The sequence below is a fragment of the Podarcis pityusensis genome (genome assembly GCF_964106645.2).
Source record: "Podarcis pityusensis genome assembly, chromosome: 11".
NCBI lineage: Eukaryota > Metazoa > Chordata > Lepidosauria > Squamata > Lacertidae > Podarcis > Podarcis pityusensis.
Window position 1 is genome coordinate 26,456,735 of NC_138036.1, and position 22,330 is coordinate 26,479,064.

Here is a 22,330-nt window from a genome sequence, read left to right on the forward strand (position 1 = left end):
GGTAGAGCATACATTCTAGCAAGCTAAACAATTTTGCATTAATGTTTTTAGAATAAACACCAGTGTTGATTGGAAAGCTGCCATAGATCTCTCGTGTTTTGCCTTCCCCCCTCCCCACACCTTTGATGTCATTGAAACGATGAGAGCCAGACTTTGTTGTGCTGCTTGAGTGACCAGCTATGCTTCGTTTTTTCCTCTATCGGCTTTTGCCTTCTCTTGAGGTGTCACTGCTGATTAACTCAGACATTTTGACCTCACACTTCCTCTCAAAAGCTTGACCTATAGTCTGTGCTTAAAACAGTTTGCTGTTAGCACAGGATGCCAGGGTTATTGTTTTCGGAGCGTAGCAGTGCTCTTGCAGGATTTCCTCTGCTGAATAGCTGCTCCTGCCTAGATAAACGTGCTAGGTGTCTGGAGCCCACTTGCTGCTTTGTAACACAGTACTGCAAGCATTCATGAGCTCAGAAGTTACTGAGAGAATAACTGGCCGTAGTCAGCTGACTATTCCTCTCCAATCAGATAAGCTGTGATGTAAGTGTTTAGCAGCTGCTAGGATCTGAATTAAGTGTGCTGAAGTCTGAGATAGTACAGCATGGCTATATTGTTGTGGAAGGAATGAGGGAAGCAATGGACGAGTCCAGCATTCTGAGGAGACGAGGGCTTCAGGTAGGTTACCTAGTTCATGAGTTATGCTTTCTCAGTGAGGAATTGTGTTGTAAAAGTTTGATTTGCATTCATGTATTATGCAAAAACCTAGGAATAATTTTAAAGTGTTGGGTGTCATGCCACAAGTACAGCATGATAGATGGCTCATCAAAGAATTCCTTGACAGAAAACTGTCTGCCTTCCTTCCCCAGGAGGGGTGAAAAATAATTCTCTCTAGCAACATTTCCTTGAGGAAAGAAGTTTGATTTTTAATATAAGCTGACACTAAAGAGCTACAAATGTGATATTTAGTAGCATTATGATGACTGACATGTGCAAAAATAACCTTAAGTGTGGAACCATTTAGCATTCAAATAAATGTTGGTAACTATTAAAGGTTTATTCTCAGAATTAAATAGTATACATGGGTACTGAGGGCTTTTTTCATTGCAAGTTTGAAACTTGTAGTATTATGTTTTAGGAATAAAGCACAAAGTTATGCTAGAGTGTGATTGATTTCCAGTTCATAGGTGGATGTGTTTTCGTTTTTGTTGTAAAGATGGGGGGAAAACTATACTACTGGGACCTTTGGGGGGGGGATATGAACAAAACTATGGCAATCATTGAATACATTGCCAAATAAATAACTTCAGAATACTTGTCCTGTCACTAAAGGTTTCAAAGTTACTATATTTTTCTGTTCAGGCATGTTAATACCTTTGTTGTCTGGACTTGTGAGTGGCAAATAATTTTAAAAGTATTTTTAAAAAACACATTAATGGATTAAGCACAAACACTTCAATATTTTATATGAACCAACATTTGATATATGAATTTTAAACAAAGTAATGTAAATTTTACAACTGAAGGTGGGTGTACCAATACTTTTAAACTTCATTGGTGCCGTCTATTGTTTAGGAATGAATATGCTTTGGTCATTCATCTTTGACTAAACTTCCTTCCTCATGTTTGCTATACAACCCCATTGTTTCAGTATGTCGTACAGAGGGGCTTTAAATTGCAGCTTTGTATATTTTTAGAGTGCTGGGAGTTTTGTAAGCTCTTCAGCTCTTAACTGCAAGTCCTTACTGAAAGATGCTTTGTTAACTGCTCAGTGTTATGAAGTGTAGTGGTTTTCATGTACCAACAATACCATATCACAGTACAAACTATCAATGCTAGATAACTTGAGCTGGTTGAGGCATTTTGAGAAAATTGTTTTCTGGACTCTGGAGCCTTTAAAAAAATAATATAGTGGCCTTTGTTTCATTGATACTATTGGAAAAATCATAGTTTATAATAAAGACCCTCATGTTGAACTCATGTATCCTAAAACATTGGAATGACTGTGGCTAAAGTGAACCATGCTTATTATTGTTGCTGCAAGTATAAATAAATTTCTTGACTATAGGATTTAAAAAGCCAAAGTTGTTACATTTTTAGTAAATATAGTGCTTGCATAAAACCAGTCTGTTTTTATTGTAAAGGACATTTCTATCTTCAATAAAAATCAAGCAATTTCTCAAAAAATACACCACCACACTCTTCAGCTATTAACTTCTGTAGTATGCTTTCAAAAAGTTTTAAACAATCCGTATACTTCTCCCCCTCTTTTATTGAAATTTAAGGTGTCAAAATCTAGCAAGTATCATGCCTAGAGGGAAGACCTATCCTCCACTTTACCAGTATGCATTTAGTACTTGCTAAAGCAAAATATTTTATTGTTATTCTCCTTTTCTTTATGCATTGCACTCTGTCTTTCTACCATTGTGCTTCTATGATTGCATGAAAAATATGAGTCCTTAAAGCATCAATTAGCATTGTTGACACGTGGCTAGGTGTGCTGATGTCACTGTGCCTTATGGTCTCTTTTATTAAAGAGCACCTCTACACTGAGGTGTATCAGTTACTATATTCTCCTCTGTGAGGGCTCTTAACACTCCATAAAAGCTTTCATAAGAATATATCTGATTCAGTATAAAATTATTGCAGATATTGATATGTGTGTTAACTTGACATGGGTACATTTTTTCTCTCCTAATGTGTGAAGGAACATGAATTTTGGGACGAGGATTGGCTGAGGGACAGAGACCTTCCTGATGTATGTAGATATCTGGCATACAGTGCATTTCAAACTATTCAGCAGAGAGGCAGCTGAGGGGCACATATTGTACCTATATGTAGCAGACAATCTGTGGCAGCATCTTTTTTAAAGAACAGAATTTCATAGCAATGTAGGTGGCAAAACACACCCACCTACCCTTGTTTTGCTGGTGCTTCTGTGTATGGTTCTGTCTAGTGGAACTGTCATGTCTGATAAATGGCCCTGTAGACTTGATTGTTTCAGCTGATCTCAACTCCTCATGCAAGGTATATCCTCAACATCATAATATTTTGTATGTGATCTGAAGAGAAACCAGAGTATATTTGTTATATGCTACTTACCTGGCAGGGGAGATACTATGATCACAGTATTTTATATGCATTAGCCTTTGATGTGGGAATGTGATATTGAGGCATCCTTTTATAGCTTGTTGGTTAAATACACCTTGAGTCATGAGGAGGCCCAAACATTTTATATAGTTTGTAGAATTGATACTTGTCTTTTTCATCATCTAGCATAGATCTTCAAGGGACAGTGACTTGGAATGCTTTTCATAGGAAACACTATATGATTAATTCTGATTTAGCTATTATCATCATTTATGCTGTTATGCCCTTCTATTAGAACTTCCCATAAGACTTTGGATGGCATAAAATATGGCACTGTTGACAGAGACAGATGATGTGGGGAGTTCTACAGTTAGGGGCTGCCACAGAGAATGCCCCCTCCTGGACCATCACTCCCCCCCCAAGCTTTTAAGAGCGATAGAACAACTAAGAGTGCTGCTTCTGCCAGTCTTGGCACAAGAGAGGGTCTTTAGGGAAGGAGGCGATCTTTCAGGTATTTGGGGGCACGAGTCATTTAGAGCTTTAAACAATAACTTGAGCACCTTGAATTTGGGTCGGAAGTGAACTGGCAACCGGTGCAGCTGTTATATGAGATATGAAAGGAACCCCAGCCAGTAATCTGCTTGCTGCATTTTGGAACAAAATGTTTCTGAGCCATCTTTAAGGGTAGCCACACATAGAATGCATTATAATAATCCAATCTGGAAGTTACTAGAACATGGAGTACAGTGGCCAAGGCATCTAGGGAAGATGAATGGTGGGACATTCATGGCAGACAAAAGGAAGTACTTCTTCACACAGTGCATAAGTATATTATGGAATTCAGTTCCTCAAATTGGTGGCTGTTACCACGTCTTGGAGAGTTTTAAAAGGGAATTAGAAAAATGCATGTTCTCAGTGACTAGGAATCATGATGGCTTTGAATAATGGTTGCTGGATGGAACAGCAGCAGAAGTGGGTTATTTGAATATGGAACAGCAGCAGAAGTGGGCTATTGTCCTCATGTTCTTATGGCCTTTCCATAGGTATCTCATTGTCTAATGTAGAAAACAGGATATTGGACTTGGTAGGCTTTTTGTCTGATCCAGCAGAACTTTTCTTATGTTCTTATGTTTGTTTTCACATAATCTGCCTCCCAATTTTATCTTGTTAATACATTTATTTGTTTATACCTTGTCTTGCAGTGAAATGTACTGGGTTGACTTACAAACTTTAACTCAAGACCACATCATAAAATGGAGTTTCATTCACCTTCTGAAACCTTGTTCCACATCTCATTGTCTTCTAAGGTGCAACTGGCTGTGATTTTTACTCCGTCTATTGTGATTGAGTATATCTGGTTGTGTTTTGTCAAGTTATGTGCTTTTTCTTAAATTATTAGAATTTTATTGTGATTTTTAAAACAATTTTTTTTATATACATTCTATCCCACAAATATACGTTCTATCCCACAAGGCCATCCTGTCAGCACAAGGACTTCTGCCTGTGCAAAATGACTTCTTCTCTTACCGAGCCTCCCAAATCTGCTTTGTTGGGCGAACTCGAAAACAGATTTGTAGTTGGTGGTAGGAGCATACAGGAAGAAGAAAGGGAGGAGAAGACCCATTGTAAAGGTGGAAGTCTTTGAGATAATGGCATTGGATACAGAATTTAAAACTTTTAAAATCAAAGGTGCCAAATATGGAACAATCACAAAATATGACTCTTACCATGAAGTCAGAGGAAGCTCCCATTGTACAGGATTCTAGAAAGACTGAGATTACAGTATTAGGACTTACTAGGAGTTGAACTGTAGAAGTGTTCCAGTTCATTTATAGAAACCGCAATATAGACAGAGGCATAAGGGGAAATGGTTGATCATAAGGTGTGGTTCTGGTAAACTTAGAGATCTCATAGAATCATAGAATTGTAGAACTGGAAGGGATCCTGAGGGTCATTTATTCCAACCCCCTTCACAGTCCCTGGGTGGGCTGGAACCATCAACTTACTGGTTAACAGCCAGACCCACTGTGCTACTGGGGTGCAGGGTTCAGTGTATATCACCCATGGTGCATTGGGAGTGTGGGGGAAAATTAAATTGCAGACAACTGTAATAATAATAATAATAATAATAATAATAATAATAATTTATTATTTATACCCCGCCCATCTGGCTGGGCTTCCCCGGCCACTCTGGGCGGCTTCCAAAAGAATATTAAAATACTATAATACATCAAACATTAAAAGCTTCCCGAAACAGGGCTGCCTTCAGATGTCTTCTAAAAGCCTGGTAGTTGTTGTTCTCTTTGACATCTGGTGGGAGGGTGTTCCACAGGGAAGGCGCCACTACCGAGAAGGCCCTCTGCCTGGTTCCCTGTAACTTGGCTTCTCGCAGTGAGGGAACCGCCAGAAGGCCCTCGGTGCTGGACCTCAGTGCCCGGGTAGAACAATGGGGGTGGAGACGCTCCTTCAGATATACTGGACCAAGGCCGTTTAGGGCTTTAAAGGTCAGCACCAACACTTTGAATTGTGCTCGGAAACGTACTGGGAGCCAATGTAGGTCTTTCAAGACCGGTGTTATGTGGTCTCTGCGGCCGCTCCCAGTCACCAGTCTAGCTGCCGCGTTCTGGATTAGTTGTAGTTTCCGGGTCACCTTCAAAGGTAGCCCCACGTAGAGCGCATTGCAGTAATCCAATGTAGATTGGAGAGGAGAGCAGTGAAAGAGAAGAAAATGATGACAGCATAAAGGATTTGATAAATACAAAGATTTCGGAAAAGGGATTGTAAATTGCTTATAATTTTATGTAAATTTAGTTAGTGGACAGCTTAATATGTCCCTAAAAAGTATTCAAAGGTCTGTCAATTGAACCTTTCAGGGTATACCTTCTACATCAAGGAACATAATTTTCATTTTGAGAGGACCACTGGTTCTGTTGAAGACCAATTTCAGCCTAAAATGTTTGTCAGCCTCTGTGGCAGGGCTTTTCCCCACAACCAGTTCAAGAAGACGGGGCACCAGGATATTGCATTGCATGCTCCCAACCTTACTAAATCACAAGGTGGCTAACACCAAAGCAGATGTCAAGTCTGTCAGGGACTGCCTGCCTCTTTGTCTGGAACAGGAAACGGTGGCTATAGAACCCACTGCTTCAAAGCAGTGAGAGCAACAGAGATATTAATTGCTGTCCAGAAGAGGAGGCCCTCAGCTACTCCATGATGGTGATAGTGCTGCAGAGTTGCTAAGCAGTGTAAGCCCTCTGCGGTGTTGGTTACTAGGTGTGCAGCCCATTTTTCCAGCCAGCCCTTAAAAGCTCTTCTCCTCTGCCTATGTTGTATAGCTCCTAAAGGCAGAAACCTTCCATCTCGCCTCTTTCAGAATCTGTGTGGCACAAAATACCTGTGGGGGCAGCCTTAATGCCACTATAGAAACTCCAGTGAAATCCCAATAAGGAATAGTCCTTGTGCACACCAGGACTCAATAAATATGGAGACTTCAAATCAGGGTTCATGCAAAAATTCCAATCCTCACTCAATTGCTGAATGAGTCAGTTGGGTTGCAACTAATTTTTATATTGACAAGCCACAAACATTGTCTTCAGTTAGAGAAAGTTAGGAAGAGAGAGAAGGTCTGTGCAAGCAAAAGCAGCACCCACCACTGCCCGTGTTCCTGATGGCCTCAGCAGAAATTTATATGCTATTGCAGTTAGAATTACCAGTCCCCCTGCCCCACCACCCCCTGTGTGTGAAACAGAGAGAAAATAAGTACTCAAAGTGTCAGTGAAATCAAATGAAGATTGCTTACAAAATTGCTTATCGAAAGAAACTCATAACAAGTACAAGAAATATAAACAATAGTCTAGATTGAGTTCTGACCTAATTTTTAGCATTCCTGGTCTCAGAAATCTAGGGTAATTAGATGTTCTGGTGGGAAAGGAAGCTCTGCATCCTGTTGCTCATAGTGAAATGATTTTTCTTTGGTAAGGGCCTGGAAGTACACAAATGAGTTGAAGCATTACTATATGTATTAATGAAAAACAATGCTTTATATATGAGGAAGTGAGATAGCAGAAAATTCCAGAGACTTTGTGTGGGATTGTTCCTTTTGTTGATTTAATTGATTATTGAGAAATTAGACGTCCTAATCAGTATTTACCACAGTAATTGCATGGTAATGAAAAAATAATGGTACAGAAAAGAAAACCTGCTCATTAGACCATTTTTAAAAAAAGAATAAAGAGCATTTTTAGTATATACTAAATGGATCAGAATGGAGCTAAACACTGTTTCCCCCTAGGGACAGAGGTCTTGTTTCATATATTCCACATGGATTTTTGTTGTTCTTATAATGGGCTATACACCATTAATACTCTTAATATTCTCAGTTATGCACTTGAGCATACAAAAGTTTGATTGCACACTCTGAAACCATAGCTGCATGTAATCTAATATTTTTATAGTAGGTCAGAAGTTCAGTTTTCACTGTTTTGTAGTTTTTGGATGCATTTTACAGGTTTAGTTGAGTACTGTTCTGGATGCTAAACATCTTTATTCTTTCATAACAATAGGAAACTTCTGCATTGTTCTTATAATGCTTAAATGATGCCCATCAATAGCTGTTGTGCACATTTCTAAAACAGAATAATGCAGTGGCTTTCAGATGACATACCTTTTGACCTCATTTTCAGCTCCACACAATTTAAATCCACAATTTTGGCAAACAGGAGTCAAAATGCATATTTCCCCAGTGAGGTGAATGTAGCTTCCTCCCTTGTTTGGAATGCCATTGACAGGTGTATTAGTGAATTAAACATCGGTTCACTATTTATCTATTTATTTATTTACCTATGTATTTATTAAAAAATATTTATACAGTGCTGTATCATAAAAATATACTGCAACAAAATAAAATCACAAAACCAGTATATTCTTTTGCCTATCCTGCCACACATGCTTTATGGGGAAGCTTAACATTAAAAATGCTGCATGTATGCTCATGGACATTTCTCACTTTAACCCCATCCTTAAACTGCTCTGAAGAGGCAGGTGGAAATGAGTTGCAGGGAACCAACGAACCAGCTCTCTGCATAGCCAGGTTCAGCTGCAAACAGGAAGAATGTATTTCTTGAGAACGTGATCCTTATCAGAAGCTTGTACATCAGAACAAAACACTATGATTGTGTTTCTATACTGGGCTCACTGCTCAAATTATTTTCTGATTAGGTGATGCTTCTATTGGCATAACAGAGAGCAGTGTATTTGCTTGCTTTGTCTGATGTTTTCAAGCCATTTATCTATCATTATGTGTTTGCCAAGCTATCTCAAAGGCTCTTTATTTGTAACAGTCAATTGTACTATTATTAAAGCTATATTAAGCTTCACAAAAGAGTTAACACTGTTTCCCATGGGTTCACTCCTTCTGTAGTCTAGTGGCCTCGTGTAGCAGAAAAAAGAGCTGCTACATTAATAGCTGGAGCGCTTGGCATTTGGCCAAACTAAATGTCTACAGCTTGTATCGTACTTCTCATTAATGCCTTTTGATAATTGCACCAACATTTCTTGATAATGTGTACAATATGTTACAAAGCTGACTGTTTGGTGTTCTGTTTGAAAGGAAAACCATAAACTTAATGTTCCTTCATGTCAAATCCTTTAGCAAGCAATATGTCTCTATAGAGGTATCCAAGGATGGTTTGAATCCAATTCCATTGCATTTTTGGACCTGTACCAAGCACCATTTTCACGGTCCTCTGAATGCTAGTTAGCTGTACTTTCCAAATCAGCCAACCTGTTCCTTAGAATTATCAATATTTGATGTTTTCCGTATTTGGATATGGACCAATATTCATTCTTATTATTTTTCATAGAAGATACCTAAATTGTGCGTGGCAGGTTCTCAAATTGAATTGGACAAATTTAAAAGTAATTGTTTCTGTTCCTGCCTTCCAGACAAGACTATTACTTTATTACTGTTTGACAATATGGTAAAAGTATATCTCTCATCTAATTGCATACATATATTTCTAAGAATAATTGTCCTTCTGCCTCCTTTGATATTTTTTCTTAACAATACTATTTATTTTCATTAAGATTATGACCTAATCTGAGATATTTGACCACTGAATTTTCAGATACATTTTAACATTGATATAAACACTTGTTTCTTGCATAAATTAAGGAAAGTTTCTACTCATATGGTATGTCATGTTCATGCCACTTCCCATTGCATAGAACTATAGTTTGTCAGATTGTGGCAGTGCCAATTATCTGTCTTAGTAATAAAATGACCTTTGGGAAATGCATTTATTGAAGGATAATTTCTTTTGAGCTATTATCTCTCTAGACAGCTTTGTTAACGCATCAAATGAATTACTGTATAGAAAACATTTTTTCTGTAAACTTGATGGTGAAGAGGCTGTATGTTTATCAGTAACCTGATAATTATATATAACATAAGATGTGTTGAATTTCTCCACTTTTAAATTCCAAAAATGAGGGGTGCTAAAAAGTTGTAACATGACTTGGGAATTCAGAACATATTTTGGTTAGTTTTGCAGGGTAAATAACTACATAAAAATATTGATATTTTTATGTTTTTGTGGAAGTGCCAGTAACTTCAAACTGGTCTTATTAAAAAGAAAATTGTGGAGAATATGTGTGTAAAATTGCATAAAATAATTAAAAATGATGCCAAGTTCTTGTAGTTAATGTTATATATCAATATTTTTATTATTATATTTATATTATACATATTTTATATATTGTTAGTTGTAAAAAGGAAGCTCACATTAACTGTATATACCTTATTGAGATGAAGATCCCTGTGAAGGAAATTGTTTTCATTAAAAGTCAGAGAGAGAGAGGACTGGTTCTACTGGACCACATCTGATTGGCTTGCCAGATCTGCCTGAGCATAACAGACAAGTCAAAATAAGGAGGTGGCAAGAAGGCGAGAGAAGAAGTCTTACTCGATATAAGCAAAACAGTAAGCAGGATGCTTCAATATCATCAAATGAAATATTTTCTCTGCTGATGAAAATGAATAATAAATGGCTGGTGCCCAAGATGGAAATGTGGGAAGTTAAGAATTGACATTAGGAAAACCAAGTACACCTTCCAATTCTAATAAAAAGACAGATTACATCACATTAGAAATACATAATGTTGTTCTGCAGAGCATCAGACATGGTGTTGGCCTGTGTGCCATAGCTGCCATCATCACTGCCACCTTTATGGATGCTGGCTTGATCACTGAAGAGGACAAGAGGCTTATAGTTGATCATAATAAAGTCAAGAGGGCCCAAGAAAACGTTATGAAAATCCCTGGATCAGGAATTTGACAATCTTTGCCAGAAGGGTGAACAGGACTGCATCTTTTTTGACGGCCATGAAAATACAACTAAAGTTATTCTGAAAGCAGACAATGCGGATCAGCAGTTCCACCAGCATCATCAGAGAACAGCATTATTCTGTGTGCAGTGAGCCAGGTGAAAGATATATCCACCTCTGCACTCTGGAGAAAGGCCCAAAGAGAGAAAAACTAACTGAGGTTATTGTTCATAATCTTGTAGATTTCATGAATAAGGGCATTGGTAAGAGGCTGTAGGCCATTGGAGTTGATTCTACAAATGTTAACACTGGCTGGAAGGGTGGTATCATGCATTGGGTAGAGGTCAAGATTGGTCGTAAACTGATTTGGTTGGTTTGTGTCTTCCACATCAATGAGTTACCCCTATGACACTTGATCACAACACTTGATGGGAAGACCTTGTCTAACAGCAAGTGGACAGATAACATTGGCAAGATGCTAGACACTGCTACATAACTTTACATTGATCCTTGGCTGGGCTGTTGAAGTTGTCTAGGACCACAGGCCTGGACTCCTTCAACGCCACACTGGAGACAATTCAGCCAGCTCAGTGATGGAGGCCATTGGGTAGCAGGTTGGCCAGTATACCAAGAGTATTGTCAACCTGTTTTCAGGACCTCATGCCAGAATCTGGCCCTCCAGGCCAGCTCCCAAGTGTAGTATGTACTCCTATGAATTTTGATAATGCTTCTAGTCTGGTGAGGTGTTATACTGAGAACCCAGGTGTTTCAGAGCTGTGTCAGATTAGGGACTGGCTGGATGAAGAGTTGTGGGAAGCACCAGCCGCGGAACCCCAGAGGAGGAAGGCTCAGAGCCAGGGGATTGGTGGTAGGACATGTAGGAGAGGTCAGAGGGAGAAGATTGGGAGGAGGAGCTGAATGCTGAAGGGGTAACAGGGTTTACTGAGCAGAAAGGGCCTGTGACAGGGAGCAGTTCAGACTCAAGGCTGAAGCAGAGGAGCAGGGTCAAGAGGCTGCTGAAGAATCCAGGGGATCTCCCTCTCCTGTTGCAGCAAGCTCTCCTACCCTAAGAATGCTCAGAATAATGAGGAGGGCAGAACAGAGACCAGAAGGGTGCAGACAAAGTTTGAGACTGCTTGGGAAACATCTGGGAGAGGAGGAGCCTTGGAAGGCATGGAAGGCAGGCCCCCATTTTAATAAACTGGAATAAATAAATAAATACAGATCTACAGTGATATAATGAGGACACACAAGATATATTGTGCATGTGTGTTTTAAAAACACATGCTCTGTGTTACGCTCTGAATGCTAGGTTTATTTTAAGAAGTTAAATGAAAGACACAAAGTAGGAATTAAGATACCTTAAATCACATGTGCTAAGTACTTGATTGATCATGATTCCCTGATTCCCTGTGAATCCTGTATGTATGAGACCCTATGTGCATGCATTTAAAGTGCTGATGTGATATTACAGTAGTTTTAACTTGCTTTCTTATCATTTCCATATCCACATCATGCTGATTTTTAAAATCTCTTGAATGTCATGAGTGGGTTGGTGTGTGAAGGTGGAGATAGAGCATTTTGCATGTATACCATAGGTAGAATATTATGGAGATACCAAGCAGGATGATACCAACTTAGATCAGAGATGGAAACCTGTGGCCTTCCTGATTCTATTGAACCATCAGGTTCAACCAGTATGGCCAGTGATCAAGGCTGTTGGGAGCTGTAGTCTCCCCCAAATCTAGAGGACTACAGGTTCCCCATCTCTGCCCTAGACCATTGCAGCCGTAAACTTCACATTTAAAATGCCACTTGATATAAAAAAGAACTTTCTAGCACCCCAATTTTCTAAACATTACAAGGTGCCATTCTTTCTCTTATAAACAAAATTTACTTACCAATAGCACAAGTGTGTAAGTAAGTGCAAATGGGTTTAATTCATTAATTTAACATATTTAAAAGGTGTATTGTTTAGGAAATAACTAATTTAATAATTAAAAGCAGTTGTTTTGAATGATGTAGATGTTAAAAGTTATTTTTGATATTAAAAATAGTACTTTATTTTTATCTTATGCTTTTGACAGTAGTTGTTAATGCCAAGGGTATAATAAATATTTGGTTCAGGGCTACCTATAATAAAATTAATATGGACAGCAGGTGCGTTTTTAAAATAACTGTATTTATTAGACATATAGGATATAATCTAACATTGAGCACTGTGAAGATCTGTTGAATTCAGTGCGTTAAGCAAGTGCTTAAATGTCTCCCACTGAAACTAATAGAACTATCACTTTACTATGGATGTGATCCATCCAAAGTTATCACATTGTATTATTACTGACTCTCTCTGTATCTTTACATTAATGTTGCAATTGTTTATTGATTTTTTAGAAACAGAGTGAAAGTACACTTTAGTTAAATAGTCTCCTTCTCCCTTCCCTGGTCATTTTCCATTCCATTCCATCCCTTCCCATGATCCATCTTTCCCCTTTTTGTCCCCCCCCCCTTTGCCACCTTTTATTCACTGTCAGGAAGGGACACCTCAGAAGAGCCATTTCAGCTCAACAAGACATCGCCAGAGACTAGTGGAACCAGCCACTACAAAAGTGAGTTAACTTAAGTGGAACTTAAATGTGCTAAACAAGGGAAATATTTCAAAGCTTTCATGAACATTACCTTGGTGGATTAGGGGAATGCTGTGGACATAGTACATCTTGATTTCAGTAAAGCTTTTGACAGAATCCCCCATGATATTCTTGCAGAGAAGCTGTGTAACATGTGGGTTAGATGAGATGTCTGTTAGGTGGATTTATAGCTGGTTGTCTGACTGAATGAGTGCTCACTAATGGTTCCTTGTCATTTGGGGAAAAGTGACAAATGGGCACAGGATTCTGTCCTGGGCCTGCTGTTGTTCAGCATCTTTAGCCAATGACTTGGATGAAGGTATTGAGGAGATGCTCATCAAATTTGTAGATGACCCCAAACTGGAAGGGGAAGCCAATGCAGCAGAATACAGAATTTGAATTCAACAGATTGGAGAACTCAGCCCAAACTAGCAAAATGAGGGGGGGGGGGGGGATTCGTCTGGCATGACTTATTTTTGAAAAACCCACACTACATCTTAGTAATCACAGCATCCATTTCTAAGTGCTCACAGACCAAGTGTTTTCTGGCATTAATTTCAAGCTCATTGGTCAGTAGTTAACTGGGTCTTCTTTTTTCCTCTTTTTGAAGATGGGGAAAACATCTGCCTGCCTGCAGTCCTCGGGGATCTCACCAGTTTTCAAACAATTCTCAAAGATTATAGATAGATGCCCTGAGATTTCATCTGCAAACTCCTTTAGCATCCTTGGGTGCATCAGGCCATGGAGATTTGAATTCATTTAAAGAAGCTAGTTGTTTCCTTACTACCTCTTTTCGTATCTTGAGCTGCAGCTCCTTGCTTGCATTGTTTATTCTGTTATCACCAGGTTGGACGCTGTTTTCCTTTTGGACGAAGACAGAGACAAAGTAGGCATTGAGCAGTTCCACCTTCCCGCTGTCACTCAGTAGCATTTCTCAGTCTTCGCCATACAATGGGGATACCACTTGTTCTTCCTCTTGCTTTAAACATTGCCAAATAAACCTTTTCAATTTATTTTTAACCTCTTTTGCAAACCTGAGCTTTGGCCTGCCTGACCTTTTCCCTGCAACTGTTGGCTAGTTGTGTATACTCTTCTTTTGTGATTTCTCCTTTCTTCCATTTCTAATACATTCCCTTCTTACATCTCTGCTTATCTGTAAGCTCCTTATGTAGCCACACTGGTTTCTTTAGACGTCGCCCATTTTTCTTTCTTGTTAGAATTCCCTGCCTTTGCAACTTCAATATTTCACCTTTAAGAAGCTTCCATCCATCATGGACTCCCTTCTCTTTGAGAATTTCTGACCATGGGACTTCTCCCGTTTCTTAAGCTTTTTGAATCACCCTTCTTAAAGTCCAGAGTGCATGTCAGATTATACTCAGCTTTCCTTTTCCTGTATAAAATGAAACCCAAGAGAACACAATCACTTCCTTCCAAGGTTCTCCAGTACTTCCACTTGGTTGATCAGTTCCTCCTTGTTGGGGAGGACCAGGTCTAAGAGAGGTGATCCCGTTGTTGCTTCTTCCACCTTCTGGCAAATGAAATTGGCAGTGAGGCAATAGGAATTTGTTGGACCTTATGTTCTTGCAGAATTTGAGTCCCAACCAGCCTTCGAAACCCCCATTCTAGATGTGTTTTGTGACAAGGAATTTCATTAGCGCAAGCAGTTTCTGAGCTCTGGGTGCAGCACTGCGCCTAAGATTTCCACTGAAAACTGCAGAGTGGAAGGAAAGGAGGACCTTTTTCTGCCTCCCCACTTTCAGCCACTCTCTGAAGACTGGAGAAGAGACCCTCTTAAGAATATTAGGGAGGTAGGCAATGGAAGCATGGCTTTGGTTTGTGTGTTTTTTTTTTTTTCCAGTTTTCAGATGATGACTAGACTGTGTGAAAAATAAATATAAGATTTTAGCTGCAGTTCATTTGTTTTCAGCTTTGTATTCTTGTTATAAAAAAGTGTGTCTAGACATTCGATTTTTGCACCTAGGTTTAAGGTGCCATTTAGTTCTTAGCTTTCATATTTCAGTTTCTAACACTTGTTCCAACAGATATTGGGGTAGTTGGAAGTCTCCCATGACTATCTCCTTTTTGAATGTTTGGTAATCTCCTCTAGGAAGGCACCATCCAAGTCCCCATTTTGTCCTGGAGTTCTATAGCAGACACCCACAGAAAGGTCACTACAGAAAATAGTGATAAAGAGATATTCTAATGAAATGTTTTGGAAGTGCTATGAAAGCACCTGGCTGGAATCACAATATCCGTTTCATTGGCTCTTTCTTCCAAATCCACATATATGACCAATTATGACAAAGCATTTGCAGTGTGTGTGCAAAAATAATTTCACCCCCCCCCCCCAGTGCAGACAAACATGGAAACAAGTTCTATGATTACTGCCCTAATTAGCCAGAAACAAGGAAACCAGATAAATGTATTAGGGCAAAAATGACATTATGGAAAATTTTTCCTTTTTTTCTCTTATTATTTTCTTGGTTTTGTTTGGCTTTTCCTATCTCAGAACTCAGCAGGAGGCTATCTAGATTGTTATATCCCAAATCACGTTTCAAATAGAAATCTTTGCTAGGGAATCTGACCTGGCAGCAATTTACAACTGCAAGATGTTTTCTTGATATCCTTTCTTGAAGGCAGAGCATACATTTGAAGAATATCTTGAGTGGATAAATGGGATTAGTTTTAAGAAGATTTTCACTGCTCTGTATTTCTGCTGTCATGGAAGGGCATTATAAGGTTATAGAGAAGTGTTGGTTACTATGTCTCTATGGATCTGATCACACCAAGAATGACCCATAGTATCTCCTAGATTGCAGTCTCCATCTGGCATGAGTAATAATGGATTGTTCTTCTATTAGTTCAGTATTAGTATCCTTCCTTTCAGCTGCACAGATGTTGAAGCAATTATTAAATAATACAAATCTACAAATTTCCTGGCTTGGTTGTGCTCTTGGTTGGCTGCTTGGGGCAACTCAGGTTTTTGTTAGCTGAGGATTTTTGCTATTTAATTGTAAGTTGCTACCTTATATGTACTAAATTGCATATGTACTAAATTGATATTTACAAATTCACTGTTTCTTGTTTAGCTTGAGATTTTTAGCTAACCAAACTGATTTTGGAAGAGTATTTTGTAAGATATATTCTTGTTGAGAATTTCATTTGATCGAACCTCAAGTGATATCAAGTTATGAAAGGCTCCACGCTATTATTGTGGAGCTCATTTTAAATTTTTTTTAGTGTTAAAATGTTTCAATTAATGGCACGGTGTGCATATTACGAGGGGCATTCATTAAATATTTCCCCTGACATACTTCCCGTGGACTGAGACAGACGAAACTGGGCACAGTTATTAGTCCTTCTCTACATAGCTACCAGCAAGAGTCAGACACTTCTCCCATCACTTTATGCAGCTGTGGAGACCTCATCTGTAGAAGTTGGCATTTTGTGTCAGAAGCCACGACTTGACCTCAGAAATCAGCACTCATCATTTGGAAAAAGCTTGCCCTTCAAAAATAACTTCATGGTTGGAAAGAAGTGGAAGTCTGATGGTGCAAGGTCTGGAGAATAAGGGGGGTGAGGAAGGATTTCATAGCCACAGGACCGTGCTTCCGTCTGAGCAACCTGCGAGTTGTGAACCAGGGTGTTATCCTGCAGGAGAAGGACACCTTTGGTCAGCATACCATGCCTCTCGATTTTGATGGCCTTCCGCAATTTCTGTAGTATGTCCCGGTACCCTTGTGTAACCCTTTGCCAGGATATCCATCATCACTACTTCACGCTGGTCCCAAAAGACTGTGAGCATGACCTTGCCTGCTGACAGTTGGACACGTGCCTACTTTGGAGGTGGTGAAGCAGAGTGCTTCCATTGTTTGGACTGGGATTTAGTCTCTGGGTCATAATGATGGACCCATGTTTCATCCTGAGTAATTAGTCTGGCGAATAAGTCTTCATGGTTTTTGTGACATGTGGCCAAAAGAGCCCGTGAGCATGTGACTCGTTCCTGCTTCTGGAAAGGCATCAGCAGCTGAGGAACCCACCATGCGGACATCTTTCCCATGTGCAAATGGTCATAGATTATTTTTTCTACAGAACCCACACTGATCTTGACATCTGCAGCTAGTTGGCGAACGGCTATGAGGCGATCCTCCAAAATGGCAGCCTCCACTTTCCGAATGGTGTCTTCATCAATGGAGGGGTGTGATCGCCCAGGAATGGGAGCCATTCCACCGAAGTTCAACCACACTTGAACTGACAATACCAGTGCTTTACTATGCCATACGATGGGGCAGCCTCCCCATAAGTCCCTTTCATCTCATCGAACATCTCTCATGGTGTGCACCATTTCAAGTACAAGAACCTGAAGGCAGCTCTGCATTCAACTGGTTCCATTATCAGACGTTACTCCACGTTAGCACCCATAATAGAGAAACTGCTAGGAGTTCAGAGCTACAAATTATACGTTACCTATGGAGAGATGTATCATTATACATGTGCAGTTTCATCCTCCTACGATAACTGGAAGTGGGTCAGGGGAAATATTTAATAAACGCCCCTTGTATATCTAATTTATGTTTCAAGTTAAAGGGACAAGTTTTTTGTTGTTGTTGTCGTTATTACTACAACCTCCTTTTTATCTTTAGTATTCTTTGGTCATAATACAAGAACAATATTTTGATTTTGGATAAAGCAAACTAGAAAATGTTTGTTTTGAAGTGCCAAGCATGACACATTGAATGCAACAGTCTGTACTTTGGCCTTTGTCAATTCCAAGGTTCTTGCTTTTGTTTGTGCCTCTGTAATTGATAAAGGTATAATTAGTGATACCACAAAAAGCTCAAAAATAACAAGTCAGAGAATGAATTTTCCCAGTTTGTCGTGTCCAAAGGTATTCAGAGGAAAACTACCTTGAACTGAAGTGCCTCCTCTGCTCATTATCAAATCAATAATATGAGGTTTTGTGATGATTTTATCTCTATGCAGTTTTCATTCCTCATGCTAGATGCTCAAAATCAGCAGCCATTTTTTGGCACATGCACAGAAGTTAATTACTCTAACAGCTTACTCTTAATAAAACTGTGATTGACTAGAATGTATAAAAAATGGGACAATGATTTACAGAACAATATCTTGGCTACAGTCCCGACAAACCAATTAGCCCAGCTAGGGCTGGCCCAGTAATGTGGCAGAATGAGACTGTTTTATTGGGCAGCATATATGGAGGGCAATTTGCACCCGTGGATCCCCTATCCATTTAATTATTGTACACTCAGTGAAGCAAGGCTTTCTGCCACCTTCTCCTGTGACAGAGGAAGCTGGCTAAGCTTTGTCTCCATGGTCAGAGGCAGTTTGCTTCTGAATAAATAAAAAATAAATAATGAATACCAGTTGCTAGAAACCACAGATCAGGGAGTTTGCTCTTGCAGGATGCTGAACTACATGAGCCCTTTGCCTGGCCCAGATAACTCTAATGCTCTGAAGAATGTGTGCACTGCTACTTCAGTTCATTACTGTGGCTAGAGTTTTTTGTTCAGCTTAAACATAGAATGGAAAAAAAACAACCACGGCTGAAAAACATGGCTGTATGGTTCATGCTTGAAAATGAAGATATCTAAAGGCTGCATTCCTATCCATCAAGGATGGCAAAGTGTAGCTTTCCTCACTGTTGGCTATGGTGAATGGGACTGATGGGAGCTGGAGTCCAAAAGCTTCTCCATCCCTGCTGTACATGCTGATCTGGAAATAAATGTCATTGACAGGGATCTGAGTATGCTATAAATGTATCTTCACTGTAATATTGGCCACCTTTTTTTTGGTAGCTGTGAAATACAAACACATGGGTTGTATGTATTGAACAATCCTCCTTCTCTCCTCCCCCCTCCAGTTCTGCTCTGAATTTTCCCCAAACGCCCTGGAGCAGATTTGCGGGGGGGGGGGGTGAGTGCATGCACACATGGGAGACAAAAGGGAGAGAAAGTTATTTTACATGAGTTGTTCTGCTTCTGCAGTGACTGTGTTGGATTCAACCCATGATTCTGAATTGAATTTATTAGTAGCATACAGAAATGTCAAACACAATTGAGGTTATTTATAACAATTAAAAATATATGGAGACTCATCACAGCAATTGCATTGGATGCTTAGCAGTTTTGTACTTGCATTATTAATTGTTTCATTTTTTTTAACCCAGTGTGTTAGAGATCAGTCACTACTGTGGATTGACTGGTTTCCTGGGTCTAGGGCTTTCCGGCTTTCCTAGCCTCTTGGGCTTTTGCTTCTTATAGGACACATAGGCAAGCATACAGACACACCCCAGGTGAGACAAAAAACTCAAGATGTCCCAGGTGGATAAATAAGTCTCTGCAACTGAGTAAACTTGCCTGGAAAAACTGAAATCCTTACTTCAAGCTGGGTTGTTTACACATGCATTAATTTGAGTACAGAGTAACTTTTCTTCCTTAAGTTGTTTGAGGAATTGTAGAGCTTGAAAGCCTATACATTTTTACCAGTAGAGTTGTTCTCACAAAAGATACATTCTCACCTACTTGTTGCTCTTTGTTGGGGAAAAAAACATGGCCATGATGTTCTGTAGATTGCCTATGAGCAGCAGATTACTTTTGTTATGGTGATGTGTGCGGTAGAATAAGGACCTGAAAGTAGAATAGCTTTTGTTTTATTTTTTATAAAGCCCTAATTATTTCACAAATGTGACATGTGAGAAATTTCCTGGAGTATATTTAGGTAACTGTGAAAATGCATTAGGATTACTTCAATATTTGAAAACATTGCCACAAAAGCTGAAAGTAGATTTATTCTAAAAGCTTCCCCATATCTACAACATTAGCCATCTCTTTAGCAGTTTATGAACATTGTAGCTTTTATTGATTTCAGGGAATAGGACCCAGCAACAAACAACAAAAGTCGATGGCACCTCTTTGCTTCCATATAGAGGTGTCCAGATCAATATTTTGAATTTACAGTAATTTACTAGTAATGGGTAAACAAATGGACAGAATTTCTGTATTGTGGGTATGGCTAGGCATATATTCTTTTCATCTATACTCTGTTGTAGGTCAAAGTCTTTGTTCCTGCAGCTGGAAATGCAGCTGGATACTGAAATTATGTGCATATCCATGATGTTCTGAAATGTGTCATATGTTAAGGAACACTGAACAGGTTTCATTTATTGTAGAATGTATTGAGTGTTCAAGGCTGTTTAAAACCAAAATACTACTTGTGCTTTTAATACCGTTCAGAGTTTTGCTTGTTCTTTTGGTGTACATTTGTCAAGCTGCCTGGCTTTCAGACTTCAAGGATTTCCCTCTACATAGCGGACTCTCTCTCTCCACCTCCCTCCTCTCTCTCACACACACACAAAGGTGGGGGAAAGCAAATAGTGTGGAACTGGTAAAAATAAATGAGAAACTTTCAATAATGAATGCTGATATGCTTCATGTGTACAGTTCTACCCTATTCTGCCCTATATTAATCACATGCAGCACTGTTTCCATTACAGTGCAGTTTGTCTTCCACCCAAAACTATGTTGTGTGTCTCATTGACTGCTGTGGTGAAATTACATAGATCAAGTAATTGAAAGTAATTATGTAACTTATGTGAATTATGTTGTCATTATGTTATCTCATTTCATTCATTTCAATGAAAAGGAAATAATGCAAATGGGGAGGGGGAAGGAAGTTAACTATGCAGTTGCTGCTCCCCCCAAAGATTTGGCATTGAGCGGGATTTCTGATTGCAGAATTAAGTACTAGAGTTTCATATACTGTATAACAAAATAAGAGGCAATCACTTAAGGCAATTTTCAACTTTGAAATATTAAATAGTGCACAAAGAACTAATGTATTTTTAAAAACATAAATCTTAGTCTAAAATATGATGACTGAACCATTCATATGTGGCATTTTAGGTAAATGATTGAAAAATATTCTTATTGTATGCTTAGAATTCATTTTATAATTACCTTTTTCTTCATTTGCAGAAGGAACTGAGCCTTCCAAGAAGGGGAAGTTTGTAAGTAGTCGAAATTTCTTCTTTTTATTTTGTTCAATGCGCTCTGCATAGGGCTGGACAGTTTTTCAATATGTCTTCCTTCTCTTAGTGGCCAATGAAATGAAGGTTAAGTGTGGCAGTTGATTGTTCACAAAAAAGCTAACATTGTAAACCAATGCGCCATGTCCTCGTACTTCACTGAATGTTTGTCCTCGTCTCGTACTTCACTAAATGTTTCTCCTGGTATTAGTTAATAGTTTATAGTAGGAAATCATTATGAAAGAATTCTGAGTATCAATAAGGCTATCAATTAAAAATACATTAGAAATAAATCAAGTATAGGAAATGTTCTTTGGACTCGTTATGTTTGGAATTTCAAAAAATAGCTGAGAGAGACACGTACATAGATGGATTCAATTTTACCTTAATATTGATGCCAAAAATAAAGTAGCTTAAAAATTAAACTAATGCCAAGCGAGGCTAGATAGTATAATATTTAAAGAATCAAGGTATGGATTGTTAGAGCCTTGCAAGCATTTATTTGTATTGGTTTGGAAAATTAATGAGTTAAATATACTGACACCTCATGGTTAATAATTGCATTGGGTAAATTTGTGTGTCTTGACTTTATTTGTCTAACTGCACAAGTCTAGGCATGTTTATTCAGAAGTAAGTCCCACTTTGTTCAAAAAGTTCAGTAAGTCACACTTTGTTAAATGCCATGTAAGTGTGCATAGAATTGCAGTCAACGTACATTTTAAGCAGTTAATTTTTAAGGCCTGTGCTACTTTTTGTGCTTTTAAGTTGTATATTTTTCTTTACAATGCTTGGGTAAAATGGATGACTGTGGTCTGAATGGGTCTCTCTGTTTTTGATTTTGAGTTTTGTTGCTGTTTTTAAGCCAGTAGTGAATCTTCTTTGGGAAGCTAGAGGCTGCAATTTTTCTTTTCCCCTAGTTCCTCAAATGTAGTGATGAGGGGGAGTAGCACCTCCCCCCACTGATGCCTGCTGTTTCCTGCCCCAAGCTACATCTAGGAGGTGGTGGTGGTTTTTAATGAAAATGACAGCCAGCAGCTGACTTGAAGGGTTCTAGAGAATATACAGAGGGACTTCTGAGAAATTCCAAAAATCTTCAATGTACTTCCATGATTTCCTTGTTTTAAAACATAAAAATGATGTTGGATTCAGGTTTTGATCAGTTTTACAGGAACTTCTGACAGCTTGTTCTAAAACACACAGGGCTCGTTCAGCACTCCTGTCCCCAAGGCTTTGGCGTTTCCTTGTATTGTCCTGT

The 22,330-nt window shown here is 38.9% G+C and overlaps 1 protein-coding gene across 7 annotated transcripts in view; it reads left to right on the forward strand.

Annotated features, from left to right (window-relative positions):
* Positions 1-22,330, forward strand: part of MAST4 (microtubule associated serine/threonine kinase family member 4) — a gene marked incomplete at its 5' end in the record, with an annotated part of 192,710 nt that overhangs the window by 47,344 nt on the left and 123,036 nt on the right. For 3 of the 7 annotated variants that reach the window (XM_080972174.1, XM_080972179.1, XM_080972178.1), the window contains 2 exons: positions 12,936-13,010; positions 21,026-21,057. The exons of 1 other annotated variant lie outside the window; for it this stretch is intronic. In XM_080972174.1, coding sequence (XP_080828300.1) covers positions 12,936-13,010; positions 21,026-21,057 — 107 coding nt within the window. The remainder of the gene's footprint in view (positions 1-12,935; positions 13,011-21,025; positions 21,058-22,330) is intronic. 3 more of the 7 variants (XM_080972180.1, XM_080972181.1, XM_080972175.1) reach the window with 2 other exon arrangements.